Genomic DNA, 17,058 nt, shown 5'->3' on the forward strand with positions numbered 1-17,058 from the left:
TTGACTTCCTTGATATCATAGTGATAGTATGCACGCGAGAATATTATTCATCTACTAAATTCTTTCAACGTGGTAAAACTTAGTTGGTACTCACATGGAATTGTTTTTGTTTTCTTCTCTTCGCGCTTATCACTGCCCGTGGGTAAACAACTTTTTTTAAAGGCAAGTCTGTTCGCACGTAGTTGCAGTGTTTACAAGTCGCAGCATGGCTTAGCATACGTACATTAACAATGCTTAAATGTTACGTTTTAAAACATAATAAGTTAAAAACAAACTTGCACTTAAACACGGATTGTACATACACAGAGGTAAAGCGTGAGTGATATTCCGTCGGCCGTCGGATACTCTTTTTGTATTATACGCGTATTTCATCGTTCCTACAATGTGCTTAATTAAGGTCCTTTCAACCTATTAGTAATGCCAAAAGCGTATGTTATCGCATTTCTTCAACCATATGAAAATCAAATCTGTTGTTGACTTTACTTGTTTTTTTTTACCTCAACCGCGTGCTCTCTTAGCAGACAAATAATTGTTGTTTCTGTTTCAATACCCACTCTTAAACTTCCGCGAAATACGGTCGTAACTGCCTCAAAATGGCCGCCAAAGTTTGCCTTTTTTTTTACATTTTCCAAAACATGCGGTGGAAAACGGGTCATATCACGCGAACCCTTCGCGATATTTTTATTTTTTCTTTGAATTCTGTTAGATTAAGAGTTCTTTTTTAAAATGCATTCCTAAACTTCCGCGAAATTCGGCCGCAACTGCCTCAAAATGGCCGCCAAAGTTTGCCCTTTTTTAGCATTTTCCAAAACATGCGGTGGAAAACGGGTCATATCTCGCGAACCCTTCGCGATATTTTTATTTTTTCTTTGAATTCTGTTAGATTAAGAGTTCTTTTTTAAAATGCACTCTTAAACTCCCGCGGTATTTGGTTGTAACTGCTTTAAAATGGCCGCCAAAGTTTGCCCTTTTTTTACATTTTCCAAAACATGCGGTGGAAAACGGGTCATATCTCGCGAACCCTTCGCGATATTATTATTTTTTCCTTGAATTCTTTTAGATTAAGAGTTCTTTTTTAAAATGCACTCTTAAATTCCCGCGAAATTCGGTCCTAACTGCTTCAAAATGGCCAAAGGAACACCTACCCTACCAACCTGGTGAAGATCAGCTGCGTTTCTATGGGATGCGATACTTTTTGAATTTGTCCCATATTTTTCAAACCAGTGCAAATAATGCGTACAGGGAAGGACAGAAAAGAAATCTCCCGACTTTGAAACCACGGCACATTTTTCTATTTCACTTTGAATTAGAATTGTATATGTTTAGGGAACTTTGACAATTAATTTAATGAATGCTTGTGGAATAGCAATCTGTGTAAACTTTTTATTACGATACTTACTAAAATTAATTGATTTAAGTTTACTTATCCAGCCTTCTTGTACATATTTCAACGTCATTATAAAGGTTATCAAGAGTTTACATTGTATTGCACATTTAATCGCTTCACGACTTTTACTGTATCGTATTATTGCTTGTTGTTGTGCGAATGGGGCGAGTTTACGTTGTATTTGTTGGTGGTAATGCGGAATGGTAATTGCCGCACTGTTGTTATTATCTACCTTTAACTCGCGTAGGGGGCGTCTATAGAAATGTCAAATTATAGCAATATGCAAATAATAAACAAAAATTATAGCAATACTAGTAACATTATGTTGTCCATGCAATAACTTTTGTGATTTTCTCACATTTTGAGCCCCAAAATTGCATTTTATATTCGAAGGACTAATTTTTGCTGGTTTCAGGGATTTTGCACGTGAGTCTGACATCGTAGAAGGACCATTTTTGCACCAGATAGTAAGTATTTAATTTCTTTATCATTTTGCTAATTAACTTTTGTGATTATTGTGTAATTGGCCCCCTAAATTTATGTTTGTGTGTTTTCTTTCATAAAGAATATTTTTTAAGTTTTTCTAATTATAATTATTTCTGTTATTTCAACTTGATCACATATTTAACGACTCCTTAAACCAAAGAAATTTTTGACTTTTTTTATGACGAAATCTTTTTTTTAACAAATGCAACTTTTGAAATAATTGGAATATTTAGTTTCAAAATTTAAGTTTGTTATTAAAAGTTCCATGCAGAGTACTAGTACAATTCTTTTCCTGTTCGGCATGTACTGAAAGTATCTATGTTTTCTAACAAACAAGGTTTTCTTATCTCGTGCAATTTTTGTGCCTTCGCCACGCGGTTAGCTCGCGTAGCACGTTAGTCTCATTTTTGTCGTCGGGTGATGCGCACGCACATTTTCTTCATTATTCTTGAGTTTCTTAATTTACCTTCGCGTTGTTACGTAATAATTTTGAATGCTTTTTGGATTGTACGCGCGTGATGTGCGGCTGCGTTTTGTCCGGATTGCACTTTTATTGCGGCAGAAATTGTTAGCTGTTGATATTTTGTAACTGTAATGTAACTATTGTTAATTGTTGTCAATAAAACACAATGTTTGATTATAATCTCATTCATATTTTTTTGTGGTATCCTTTTTGTCGTTTTCAGTTTTAAATAATATGGCATATAAGTCTTATGTGTGAGCAGCGGGTATAAGATAACTAACTGTTACTTGAATTGTGTTGTTGTTTTTAAAAACATGATAAAAGTCGAAACATAAATAGAAGAATCAAATGACAACAATAAAAACACTCGGTGGTCGAGTGGAGACGTGCACCTGCTGGCATGCTAGCAGACACGGATCGAATCTCAGGTATGGAAGGCATTTTTCTCAAATATAAAAATATCAGGTGTAATTTGGGTTGCATATATGAATTGCAACGAAATATAAGAGAAATTGAAATACAAGTGAAGGCAATATGAGAAGAAATAAGAAAGCAAGTGGAGAAATGGAAGAAGAAGGAAGGAGTAGTAGAGAATGGGAGAAGATAGAAGGAAGAGAACAGAGAGTAGAGTAGAGTAGAGAAGAGGAGGAGATAGAAGAAAGAGAACAGGGGAGAACAGATTTTTAAATTTTTTGGCACGTGTCGTTATAAGACAGTCTACGGCCCACTGCTTCGATCCGTCCATTGCTCCCGGCCCATCCTACAGCTACGATGTCTCTGCGCTTCATCCCCGAAATTATCAGACATATCAACAATTTTTATGGTGGGGGATCACCCCCAGAGAGGGGGATCTCCTTATAAGGACAATCCTTATAAGGTCTTGTTCAAATATTTCTAAGTTTTGTCGCCTCAAGAGAGGTGACACTTAAAAATATTCTTACAAGTTCTGACCTGTTGCTGAAATGAAAGAAGGAGCACACAAATCACACAGGATACCTTAACAATTTTTATAGTGGGGATCATCCCCTGAGAGAGGGAACTCTCTTAGAGACCTGTTCCTGAAATGATAGAAGGAGTGCACAAATCAAAGAAGTCAATATATCTTACTATTTATTTATTAACAATAGAATACAAGTATATATTTTACAAGTCAACAGAATACATGCCGGCATATTGACACCGAACTTACGACCTGCATCATCGCGCACATATAAGCAAGTAACACATCAAAATGTTCTAGCGGGATAAAGAATTTAGCAAATTGTCCATTTTCTAGGTGATGGAAAATGGAAACAAATATACAGGGTGTCACAAAAGAAAAATTTTAAGTGCATACAGGAAAACATATATTAACACTCAAATATCACTCGTTTTTCACCGTTACTCTGGGAAACAAATATACAGGGCGTTACAAAAAGAAAATTCAAAGTGCAAGAAGTTAAATTCTGATAACAGTTAAAGCAAAATTTTCAGGGATGTGAAGGAAAAGGATTATACAAGGTGTCACAATTAGAAAATTCACCCATCAAAGAGGAAAACATCTGAACACTACGAGTACAAATATTACTCGTGTTCACCCGATGCTCCGGGAAACTAATAAACAGGGTGTTACAAAAAAAATAGAGTGCAAAAAGATAGCCCTAAAACCGCAGTTGAAGGAAAATTTTCACGGACACAAAGAAAAGCGAACAAGCGAACAAATAACACTCAAAACTCACAAATAAAAGCGATTTACTACGTACTGTTAGGAACAACTAATATACAGGGTGTTGCAAAAGGAAAATTTTAAAAACTACAAATATGGTCAATATTCACTTCATGACGAGAGAAATTTATTCCAAAACAACTGTATTTTAACATAAATTCAAAGATTTTTCCCGAAAATCATTGGAAAATTGAGTAAGAAAGGTGCTACAAGAATAAAACACTTACATTTTAATTTATTGTGTATATATTTATCATTTGATGATGGCATCAACTGCATAAGGTAACCGAGGGGTGAAGAATCATCATAAATTTAGAGAACATCCGGTGGAAAACATCCAAATCAGCAGACGGCAAGCGACGGCGCGTAGTAATACAGTAGGTAAATACGATTAAAATAACTATTTGTTTGTAAATATTAAGATATATGGAGACTATGATAGCAAAAAACTATTCAACGTACAAGATTTTATTAGATCAACAAGAAACTTTTTAATTTAATGATGCTATGGAGTGTAATTCGATTAAAAACGTTCAGCGAAAAGAGGAGGTCGAGCCGACGGTCGACGGCAAAGTGAGCGTGGTCGACCACATGATTATTGTCATTTTAATAATCCTCAGATACTTTTTTTTAACAATGCATGTAATAATTAAATCATGCATGTTATTTTCGGGAACAGGGCTATGAATTCAGATAAAAAATGCTACCACGTGTTTGTAATTTGCAAAATTAATATCCCTCAAATGGGATAATCAATTTAATATAAACCGTCTTAACTTTGCGCGAAAAAAAAATTACACACCTACCAGTGCAATGATGAAGAGATTTTAGATCCACGAATATTTCTTACTTAAGAACACTTTAACCGCCACAACTCATCAAACAAAACAGCCACACATGCTCGTTACGTATATTTTGCTGATGACGAAAAGAATACACGACGATTAATTGAATAATTGAAGTCTGAAAACGCGTGGCAAGTAGTCAGACGCGCTCGCGGACCATGCGGTGAAACGACTGCCGTGTGCGCTGCGCGTTGCCAGATACAAGGCAGGTACGTCGCGATAATACGTCCAACAAAAAAGTTGTTTATAAACAAACGTAGTGGTAAACACGTATTTGAGAAGACGAAAGTAAAAATTCACAATATTGAAGTAACACACATACACGAAACTACTTTTACTTATTTATATATTGGTTTTGGAATGCAATAAGGATGAGGAAAAACAGGAATTTGTAATTTACCAATACAAATAAATAATTTATTGTCTTCTAAGTGTCATCGTATAAGTTTACTGTATACGTTAGTTAATTTAATTATTGATGTTCACAACATCGCACCGAATTTAAATATTCTCTAAAAAATAAAGTATTAAAATCGAAAGTATTAGAATCGGAAAAATAAGAAGTGAAAATAATTCATAACAAAAAAATACAATTTTCTTTCCATTCCGAATTGTACAATTTATATTTTATGAACACGACTCACTACCGCTACCTTCGAACGGTGCCCTGAACACGAGTCACTTCTACCGCTACCTTTGTACGGTGCCCTGAACACAAGTCACTTATACGGCTACCCTCGTACGGTGCCCCGAACACGAGTCACTTCTACCGCTACCTTCGTAGAAATGTCCTGAACACAAGTCACTTCTACCGCTACCTTTGTATGGTGCCCTGAACACGAGTCACTTCTACCGCTACCTTCGTACGGTGCCCTGAACACGAATCACTTCTACCGCTACCTTCGAAGGGTGCCCTAAACACGAGTAATTCTACCGCAACCACAAGAACGGATTTCAAATTCTAAATATACACCCAAAACTTACAATATAACTCGCGTTACGGAATTTTCTTGCAATAAATTTCTATACAGGAAGATACAGAATTAAATTTCCCATCTAGGAAAATTATTTCGAACTAATTGTAACAACGAGTTCGTGTGTTATATTAAAAAAACTACAATTCCTAGCGCAACGAGTACTACGGCGCACACACACAACTTTCAATATAACTTGCGTTACGAAATTTTTTCGCAACAAATTTCTATACAGGGAGATACAGAATTAAATTCCTCATCCAGCAAAATTATTTCGAAGTAATTGTAACCCCGCGTTCGCGTGTTATACTAAAAAAATTACAATTCCTAGCGCAACGGGTGCTACGGCGCACACACACAACTTTCAATATAACTCGCGTTACGGAATGTTCTCGCAATAAGATTCTATACAAGGAGATACAGAATTAAATTCCCCGTCCAACAAAATTATTTCGAAGTAGTTGTAACCCCGCGTTTGCGTGTTATACTAAAAAAAATACAATTCCTAGCGCAACGAGTACTACGGTGCACACACACAACTTTCAATATAACTAGCGGTACGGAATTTTCTGGTAATAACTTTTTATTTAGGTAGATACAGAATTAAATTTCCCGTCTAGTAAAATTATTTCGAAATAAATGTAGCACCGCGTTCGTGTGTTATACTAAAAAAACTACAATTCCTAGCGCAACGAGTACTACGGCGCACACACACAACTTTCAATATAACCCGCGTTACAGAATTTTCTCGCAATAAATTTCTATACAGTGAGATACAAAAATAAATTCCCCATCCAGCAAAATTATTTCAAGTAATTGTAACACCGCGTTTGCGTGTTATACTAAAAAAATTGCAATTCCTAGCGCCACAAGTACTACGGCGCACACATACATCCTTCAATATAACTAGCGGTACGGAATTTTTTTTTAATAAATTTCTATATAGGAAGATACAGAATTAAATTCCCAATCTAGGAACATTATTCTAAAATAACTGTAACACCGCGTTCGGGTGTTATATTAAAAAAAAACTACAATTCCTAGCGCAACGAGTACTACGGCGCACACACACAACTTTCAATATAACTCGCGTTACGGAATTTTCTAGCAATAAATCTCTATACAGAGAGATACAGAATTAAATTCCCCATCTAGTCAAATTATTTCGATATAAATGTAACACCACGTTCGTGTGTTATACTAAAAAACTACAATTCCTAGCGCAACGAGTACTACGGCGCACACACACAACTTTCAATATAACTCGCGTTACGGAATTTTCTCGCAATAAATTTCTATACAGGAGGATACAGAATTAAATTCCCCATCTAGTCAAATTATTTCAAAATAAATGTAACACCGCGTTCGTGTGTTATACTAAAAAAACTACAATTCCTAGCGCAACGAGTACTACAGCGCACACACACAAATTTCAATATAACTCGCGTTACGAAATTTTCTAGCAATAAATCTCTATACAAAAACTACAATTCCTAGCGCAACGAGTACTACGGCGCACACATACATCTTTCAATATAACTCGCGTTACGGAATTTTCTAGCAATAAATCTATATACAGAGAGATACAGATTTAAATTCCACATCTAGTCAAATTATTTCGGAATAAATATAACACCACGTTTGTGTGTTATGCTAAAAAAAACAACAATTCCTAGCGCAACGAGTACTACGGCGCACACACACAACTTTCAATATAACTCGCGTTACCGAATTTTCTAGCAATAAATTTTTATACAGGAGGATACAGAATTAAATTCCTTATATAGAAAAATTATTTCGAAATAAATGTAACACCGCGTTCGTGTGTTATACTACAAAAAACTACAATTCTTAGCGCAACGAGTACTACGGCGCACACACACAAATTTCAATATAACTCGTGTTACGAAATTTTCTAGCAATAAATCTCTATACAAAGAGATACAGAATTAAATTCCCCATCTAGTGAAATTATTTCGAAATAAATGTAACACCACGTTCGTGTGTTATACTAAAAAAAACTACAATTCCTAGCGCAACGAGTATTACGGCGAACACACAAATTTCAATATAACTTGCGCTACAGAATCTTTTCGCAATAACTTTCTATACAGGTAGATACAGAATTAAATTCCCCGTCCACGAAAATTATTTGGAAGTAATTGTATCCCCGCGTTCGCATGTTATACTAAAAAAACAACAATTCCTAGCGCAACGAGTACTACGGCGTACACACACAACTTTCAATATAACTCGCGTTACGGAATTTTCTAGCAATAAATCTTTATACAGAGAGATACAGAATTAAATTTCCGATCTAGTCAAATTATGTCAAAATAAATGTAACACCGCTTTCGTGTGTTATACTAAAAAAACTACAATTCCTAGCTCAACAAGTACTACGGCGCACACACAAATTTCAATATAACTTGCGCTACAGAATCTTTTCGCAATAACTTTCTATACAAGTAGATACAGAATTAAATTCCCCGTCCACTAAAATTATTTGGAAGTAATTATAACCTCGCGTTCGCGTGTTATACTAAAAAAACTACAATTCCTAGTGCAACGAGTACTACGGCGCACACACACAACTTTCAATATAACTCGCGTTACGGAATTTTGTAGCAATAAATTTTTATACAAGAGGATACAGAATTAAATTCCTTATATAGAAAAATTATTTCGAAATAAATGTTACACCGCGTTTGTGTGTTATACTACAAAAAACTACAATTCCTAGCGCAACGAGTACGACGGCGCACACACACACAATTTTCAATATAACTCGCGTTACGGAATCTTTTCGCAATAACTTTTTATACAGGTAAAAATTGCCAGGGGGTGCTTGATTTTTTTGACGTGATAACGTCTTTAAAATCGTTTTAGTCGGGTGACATGTTCAGAAACTTGTGTCACGAGGCCTCAATAGGCCGATCGCAGGTATAAGAGAGAGAGCAGGTATAGGAGAGAGAGACGGACCGATCTCCCGTCTCATCTCGAGCGCTGCCAGTCATTCCGTGAAACTTGACACGCGGAATCCACACGAGCGGAGGCAGGCATAGCGTTCGAGTGAGTGGACCGATCTTCCGTCTCTCTCACTCTAGCGGCATACAAACGAAAGGAGATTTTCTCGTGCGGTTAAGTTTTCGTTGAATGTTTAACAGTGAAACAAAATGTGAAGTGCAAGTGAAGTGTTACAACAATTGCAACAAAAAAAACTTATATCACCAATAAGACGTTATCACGTAAACATCTCGATCGTAAACCTACTTTACAAACAACCATTTTTTTTTCTATGATTTTTAATAATTAATATCTCTTAAACTAAAAGCGATAGCAACCAACGAATTGCTGATTATGAAAGATTGGAAAATTCTCTATCAGATAAATATATAAAATAATTATAATATGTCCTGCAGTAAAAGGTAGAAAGACGCGACTAAAACTGCTAAAAAGTGATATTTTTTAAATTTTGACGATTTTATTCAATCGCGAATATCTCGTAAACTAAAGAAGATAAATAAGATCTGATCGCAGCGTTTTAATCTACGGACTTTTCTTTATAAGATAGGCTAGTTAAAGCGGAAATCTGAGAGATGCTTGATACTTTTTTTCGACGATTTTTGATAATTAATATCTCTAAAACTAAAAGCGATTGCAACCAACGAATTGCTGATTATGAAAGATTGGAAAATTCTCTATTGGATCAGAGTTTAAAATTATATAATTTAATAAACTAAAAAGTCGAGAAATTCGATTAAAAATGTAAAAAGGTAAAAGTTTTCAATTTTTGCTCATTTCTTTCAATCGCGCATATTTCGTAAACTAAAAGAGATAGAAAATTTTAATTCGAAAGAAAAAAAGGGCGAATGACTATACATTCATCCTCGTAACACGAACACGATTCACTTCTACCGTCACCTCCTACGGTGCTCTGAACACGAGTCACTTCTATCGACACCCTGCTACGGTACACCAAATGAGACTCAACTAAATCAACAAAAAAAATTAACAAAACCCCTCTTGCGCCATCAGAATCTGATAAAAAATTTGAACATTTTACAAACGTTTTCCGCAATATGATCCGTTTTCCAAATTACCCGTAAGTGAAATAAATACGGCACCTCTCATTAGCGGGCTATTGCAATACGCAGGAAAAATGTGATAAAACATTTAACCGAAAAATATAACTTAATTATAAGCTTACCAATGCAGCCCTCATCGGATTGCAAGGGTACGACAAGTACTGTAATTAAAAGAAAACATAAGTTAAAACAAAAACATTTCATACAATATGATAATAGTATATTCACACATGGGAGAAAACAAACTTTCTGTGCTGAGTATCGCAATGGTCACATAAAAGCAACTTACTCAAGCACAAATAGGTTTCCGATTGATCTAGCGACCGACCACGTCCCATAATAGAAATATTTGATTTGAAATATAGACATTAAAAGCAAGCAAAAAACATTTATGCACATTAAACGCACAATAACTTATTGAGAAAACACTGCAGTTGCATATTACGACTAAGTCTATTGATGACCGAATATAATGCAAACTTTGAAAAATGCAAACTGATAAAACGAAACGCGTTGCGCGATATAGGCACGTCTGGATACGCCAGAGACCGGCACGAAACCAGCTGCAATCCATCAATTGAGCATGCCGAAACTGCGCACGCAAGGATGCGACAGTTCCCAGTAAGACTCTGTGCCTGCTGCATAAATCCGGTAGGTAAAAGCAATAGATGCGCAAAGCCAGTGCGTCGATACCACGCGACCTTGTGCGCGAATTGCAATAGATGCGCAAAGCCGGCGGCTCGTCGATGGCACGCGACCTTGTGCATGAATTGCAATAGACACGGTACCTGTGATAAGAACTACGAGTAAACTAAAATGTGCTGCATGCGGCAGCGCGACGAGAATCTTACGCGTAGCACCTCGCACGGCGAATGCGATAAGAAAGTTGTTTATACACAAACGCTGATATGATTCAAAACGAATATAATTCTATTTTATGATTAAAATTATAATATGACTAAAATTTAAATCATGAAATTATGATTTGAGTTTTATTGAAGCATTTAGTGAATCAAAAATTTCCGCAAAAGATATCAATTTTGGTAATCAAGATTGGAAAATTCTGATGGAAATTTAGATTAATTTAATTTAATGAGGTAAAAGGTCTGCGACTGAAAGTGCTAAAATTGCAATTTTTAAAATGTGACAATTGATTTCAATTGCGAATATCTTGTAAACTAAAAGAGATAAAAGAAACAAATCGCAGAGCGTTAATCTACGGAAAATTCTTTATCAAATAAGTTAGTTAAATTGAAAATTTAAGAGATAAAATTTTAATTCTTATGAAAAATTGCCAATTTTCGATAATTAATATCTCTTAAACTAAAAGAGCTAGCAGCTAACGCATACACATACGCATACAATGCATACTACACTATGAGAAAAACACGAACAGCAATATTAAATCAATTATAAAGTTACCTGGGTATCGGTGCCGAACTGTAACTGATGTCCCACGCAGTTTGCCGCAGGGGATGTGTGCCATGGGATGGCACATCGATGCTGTATCGATTGTCGAATTCACTGGTTTGCGACACAAAACTGATAAGAACGGAGCTGACAGGAATTTGGAAACGAGTATACTTAATAAATATCCACTTAATTACTCGGAATGATAGAAGTTAAGTTTCTTGCGCACGCCCGGAAAATAAACAATAGCTCGAGAGCACAACACCACGGTAGTAGCACAAACAAATTCACAAGAAAACATGGCGGCAGCTCGCAAGAAACGCGTGTGTATCAACCGACGACTATGTTCCACTACGATCAAGTCGACTCGAACGACGCGAATAAAGCGTGCGCTGATACTGCTTGCGCCGAACGCGGATTGTGCGCACTGATCGAACGCACGAAGCGACTTTATGCAAACTGCACTTGTTGAAGGTGAAAAGGTTGTTTAGATACAGAGTATAAATATTTGAAGAGGAACAATTACATTGTTGAAAAAGAACATCTAATACTCAACCAGGGATGATGGATGATACGTGAACTACTCGTAGGTTTCTAGAACATCGGAAAGACTGGTTCAAGTTCGGAATCACATTCGCTCAACACTAATAGTTGTAATAATTCTTGTTTAATTGTTACTCATACAAAAATTTGAAAAGAAATAATGAAACAACGGACCGAAAAAGTGTCCTAACTGCTACAATATCGGTTTGTTTCGCAATTTATTACAATATTTTGCAATCGCATGCATTTGTTGTTTTGTTTATTGGGTTTTATCATTATGTTTCCTGCAATTGTATAATTATTTATGCAAAAGTAGTTCTATCACGCTGGTACATAAGAATACAGACACTAGTCGATTTCGTTTGTAACACATTCGATCAATGACTTGCAGACATCTTGGTTTTTATAGTTTTTATGAGACGATAACGAAATGCCGTAAAAACACAAAATACAAATAGGCACAGACTCATTACAATCTCATACACTTGCTGTTATCATCTGGTAAAATTTACTAGGATTAGTCGTACTGGTAGGAAAGAAACCAACTTGATACAATATTAGTTTAGTTCAGTTAATTAATAATGTAATTAACTAGCTAAGAAATAAAATTAGTAGTTTTTTTTTTCAGCCTTAATGATAGTCATTTCTTGGTTACTCGGTGATTAATTTCCAGGAATCGTTCGTAATCAACGATATCGGTTAGTGATATTATGAAGGTGCGTTACAATGAATAAACGTGACATTATTTTTTTGTGTTTATGCTGGTTTTTCGTTTTTAGCAGATGCTCAACTGAATATTGATTCCAAACGCTTAAAATGATACAAACATATCGGTACAAAAGTTCACAATCAAAAATAAAAACTCCCCTGTGTCGGCAAACGCTAAACAAAAAATGAGAGACTGGATAAACAAACATAAATGAGAATTTTACAAAATACTATCCATACTTTTTTTATACGCGATTTCGCATTGTTTTTAACGTTATTTAAGTCACTCGTTTTAGCCTTATATATTTTTTCGTTTGCGCATCAATATCTTTAGCCGCCGCGCCACCAATCAGATACAACATTTCAATTTTATTGCTATTCGCTGCAAACAACGAATGACGATATCAAATTACTTGGTGATAATTAGAGAATAAAAGTTACAATAAAATAAATAGTCTCACATAAAAGAAATAGTATATCTAACATCCCTGTTAAATTTAAAAGGTGGAAAATGATCTAACAGATTTGTTACTGCCAGAGGCGGCGCTGTGTACCCTATTTAAAATGAGAGTTCAATTTCTTTATGTTTACTAGGTCAGTAGTCGTTTCCATTTAGGTAGTAGCTAGGAATATGATGCAAATAACGTCACGTTCCGTGCGTGTTTTACTCCGCGTTAGATATTGATTACAATACTCTTCGATATTTAAATGCATTTTATCATATTCCCCGCTATACCCCTCTATCCTCAGTTTCGTTTGGTTGCACAGCCAAGAATGACAAATGTTTACAAATAACTCAAATATCGCTGCGAGTCGCAGGCATACACAAGTTAAGTAATGTTTGACAAACAAAAAATGAAGGTAAAAGGGACATCGTTTGAGCTAATTGCTAAGTTAAGAGTAAAGTTTGTTTGTATAATGTGTAGCAATACAACTTAAAATTTCATCGCTGGCTGGGTGCGGTTTTTTTTATAATATATAAAGTTGATACCCAGTCAGCTGGTAATATTTAAAGAATTAAATTATTACAATGTTTTTTAGCTTTCGTGTTTCCTCGCTCGCCGCCAACATAGCTCTCCTCAATTGAATAGCATAGTAGCGTTTTGTTCCAACACTCGCTTGTTGTTGTTTGTTTCTTTTTTTTGTTTGCGCTAATCACACAATTGGCACCAAAATAATAAAATGATACGTTGAACAGCTCTTATTCCAACAGCCTTATCGAACACTGTACACATCCCACACACTGAATTACTGATCCATCCACACCACGAGAGAACTAGAATGATAAGTGTTTGTGTCCGTGCCGTAGAGATGGGCGCGCTAGCGGCGAGTGTACGTGTTTGGCCCGCCGGCGCGGTTCGCCTGTCCGCCGCCACGATTGAAAGTGTTGGGGCGTTGACCACCACCTCCACCGCCACCCATTGGCCCGCCGGCACTGCGTGGCTGTCCACCTCCAGGAAGCGGGCCACGACGTGGGCCAGTATTATCTCTCGGCGGACGCGGGCTAAGGTTGTCGTTTGGGTTGTTGCGCATGTTGTTCGAGTAGCTCGTGCGCTCCTTCACTTTCTTCTCTTCGACATTCAAAACTGCTGAAGCGGCGCTGTTCTTATCTTGTAGTGAAATCGGCTGGAAACACAAATTAATTATAGACGAATTAAATTTAACATCTATTTAAATGAACAATCGCTTACTTTTGCCTCCAGACATGCCTGAACGCCAGCGGGTGACTCGTAGGTGATGAATCCGTAGTTCGGGGGCGCGCGGGCTCCAGGTACGCCCGGTTTGTTGCCCTTGCTGAGAATACGAAGATCGGCAATGGTACCGAATTTCTCAAAGAGTTCACGAAGGTCATCCTCGCTGGCCCAGAGAGGTATGTTGCCAAGGAAGAGCTGGTTGCTGTCCGCGAAGCCACCCTGTGAGCGTCGGCGTTCTTCTGCGAATTTATTCGGTTTAAAACCTCCAGGAGCTTCGTTAATCGGTGGGTAGTTACCTCCATCGGCGGGGATATCACGCGGTACGCTGGTGCGCATATCCGTACGCGGTCCTCGCATCGGCGGCCCGCCACTAGGCCGACCATTGTTGCGTTGATCGCGGTTGTCGTTACGATGGCTGCGTGGTAGGTTACCCGCCGTTGAATTGAATTGATTGTCGCGGTCACGGTTGTCAATTTTCATCATCGGTGGCTTGAAATGAAACATTAAGCATAATCAATCAGCACTAGGGTGTATTTCAATAACGCATACTTACAGGTGAGGTTGTTTTCGGCGGTTGGTTGCTGGACTGGTAAATATTACCACCGGAAACTGGGAAGGGCGCGCTGCTGGACTTGAAAAGGTTGGCGAAGGTCTTGGGTTCGTTGGAGACGGGTTCACTGCTCATCTGCATATGATCTGGTTCAGGGGCCTTGGTTTGTCCATCCATGTACTGGTTCTTATCGCCGATATCGCCGGCGCCTTCTTCAACAGCTGGCGCCTGAAACTCGTCCACAATTGGCACAGTAACAGGCAGCTCGTTCTTGATAAGCTCGGCGCCCATTGGTTGAAGCGTTTGCCCACCAATATGTGGTGGCATCACCTCCTCTTGGTGCACGGCGCCGTTAACAATCGGCAGCGGCGCAGGAGTCGGCTGCACCACCGGCACTTGCTGCGGCTGCTGTTGTTGCTGCGGCGGTGGCACCGGCTGCATAACATGATGCTGCTGATGATGCGGCGGCACCTGCGGATTGTAATAGTTGGCCATGTTCTGCTGGCCAAGCTGTTGCATCTCCGGACGCTCCTGGTTCATGTCCGCTTCATCGCCCGATCGTGCATCATTGTCGCATTCCTCATCTGAGATAATCTCATCCTGGTAACGGAAGATGTCGTTGTGCACGTAATACTTCTTCGGACTTTGAGCAGCGAGCACGAACGTCTGCGTGAAGCGACGCATGGGCTGGCCGGCGTTTGAGAGTTCGCCGGTGACCTGCACCACGACGCCGTTTCCCAACGTCGCCTGCGCATCAACCTACAAACACTTCATAATAAGCACACTAAACTAAAATAAGAAATATGAAATTTACCTGGGTGATCTTAGCATGGCAGTCCTGGAAGTTTAGTTGTTGGATCTTCTGGTGAATCTGCTTCTGGCCTATCATGGGCATGGTCTCCCTGTGAGGTGGGTCCAAACCGCCATGGACAAATGATGATTGATTGTTGTAAAACCTAATAAGAAATAGCCAGAGTGTCAAACACTAAATTGATCACACGAAATGGCGGCTTACCGATGCAAATGAGCAGGAGCCTTGTTCAACAGGGTGTAGTACTGTCGGACGAACTCCCGTCCTACATTAGCGGGAGATGGGGGAGCCTCCATGACCATTCCTGATTTGCTGAGCGACCGCGAGATGAGAAAACAGCCGAATTCGGCGGATGATGACCAAGCCAATCAAGAGATGCTGTAGTAGGCGCTGAGCTGAGGATCCTATACGCGTGAAAACATCCAAGAATTAGCTTCGAATGCGTCACAAATTCAACACATTGCAGTATCGATAAAATGCCTTAAAACGCAATAAGGTATGCTAGTCGCAGATAGCCCAAAATTTGCATGCGGTTGCAAAAACCCGTCATGTTGCAATTCGAGTCAGCGCTCCGCTGCTCACAAAGGAGAAACGAAAGCAAAAAAGATCGCGCCCGTCGAGAACAAACAACAACACGGCTGAAAAGCACATGGAGGGAGGCTGATGCCGAAATTAATTGCCGGCTCGCCAGCTTACCGGCATCCAAACGATTTATTCAATGCAAGAACAAAAACGTAAATGATTTTCAATCGTACTCGCGTCTAACCTATGCCCAACAAACGCATCGTAAACGTAAATGAAATCACAATTCACAATCGTACATCTACCTACATGTACCGTGCCGCCTCTCTTCACATGCAATGTGTTTCGAGAATCAAGCAACTACGGGCCTAGGCGGCACACACCCTCGTGCGATATTCACTCACGGGTCGAAAACGTCGGAAAATTGCAGTAAACACGCCGGGCGTGAATTTGGAAAAGCAGAAAATCGCAAAAGCGTGAGACTTCCAGGCAAGCGCGGGCGCGTGTGCTTGTATTCGAGCATGGGCGAGCAAGGAAAACTGAACGCGGCGGCGTGCCGGCCTCGCGATGAACTCACCTGCCGCTTCGCTGATGTTAGGAGACGGCGTCCAACGACATTCAACACTCACCAGGGCTGACGGAGACGCACTCGATGGACGAACGAAAGCGAAATTCTAGAAACGCCGCAAATGTAGAGATTGTACAGGGTGTAAACTTCATGTATGTCTGTCGTTTTTCGAGCTGACTGCCCACCTAATGCGAGCTGCGCTCAACGACGGCGCTACGATCGTAGATGAATGCAAGGAACGCCGATGCTCTGCGCGTGCGTACTTATGACTTCCGGTTGATCGACAAACCGAATACACCCGATG

General features: G+C 38.6%; 1 protein-coding gene across 4 annotated transcripts; it reads right to left on the bottom strand.

Moving 5' to 3' along the window:
- Positions 1 to 12,008: 12,008 nt before the first annotated feature.
- Positions 12,009 to 16,967, bottom strand: rin (ras GTPase-activating protein-binding protein 2). 4 transcript variants are annotated; one of them, XM_065301635.1, is made up of 7 exons: positions 16,764 to 16,965; positions 15,869 to 16,068; positions 15,668 to 15,809; positions 14,857 to 15,612; positions 14,600 to 14,792; positions 14,301 to 14,542; positions 12,009 to 14,235 (listed from the first exon to the last, which is right to left on the bottom strand). In XM_065301635.1, exons 2-7 carry the CDS (start codon positions 15,964 to 15,966, stop codon positions 13,930 to 13,932), a joined length of 1,737 nt encoding a protein of 578 aa, XP_065157707.1. In that variant the 5' UTR covers positions 15,967 to 16,068; positions 16,764 to 16,965; the 3' UTR covers positions 12,009 to 13,929. The 4 variants fall into 4 exon arrangements, with proteins under 4 accessions (XP_065157707.1, XP_065157705.1, XP_065157704.1 ...); XM_065301633.1 differs by having other exon boundaries at positions 14,301 to 14,792; positions 16,816 to 16,967; XM_065301632.1 differs by having other exon boundaries at positions 14,301 to 14,792.
- Positions 16,968 to 17,058: the final 91 nt, after the last annotated feature.

This window comes from Atheta coriaria, unplaced genomic scaffold, assembly GCF_025399875.1.
Source record: "Atheta coriaria isolate IRGN ID8LTWV9N9 unplaced genomic scaffold, Caltech_Dcor_3.1 hic_scaffold_4_pilon, whole genome shotgun sequence".
Lineage (NCBI taxonomy): Eukaryota > Metazoa > Arthropoda > Insecta > Coleoptera > Staphylinidae > Dalotia > Dalotia coriaria.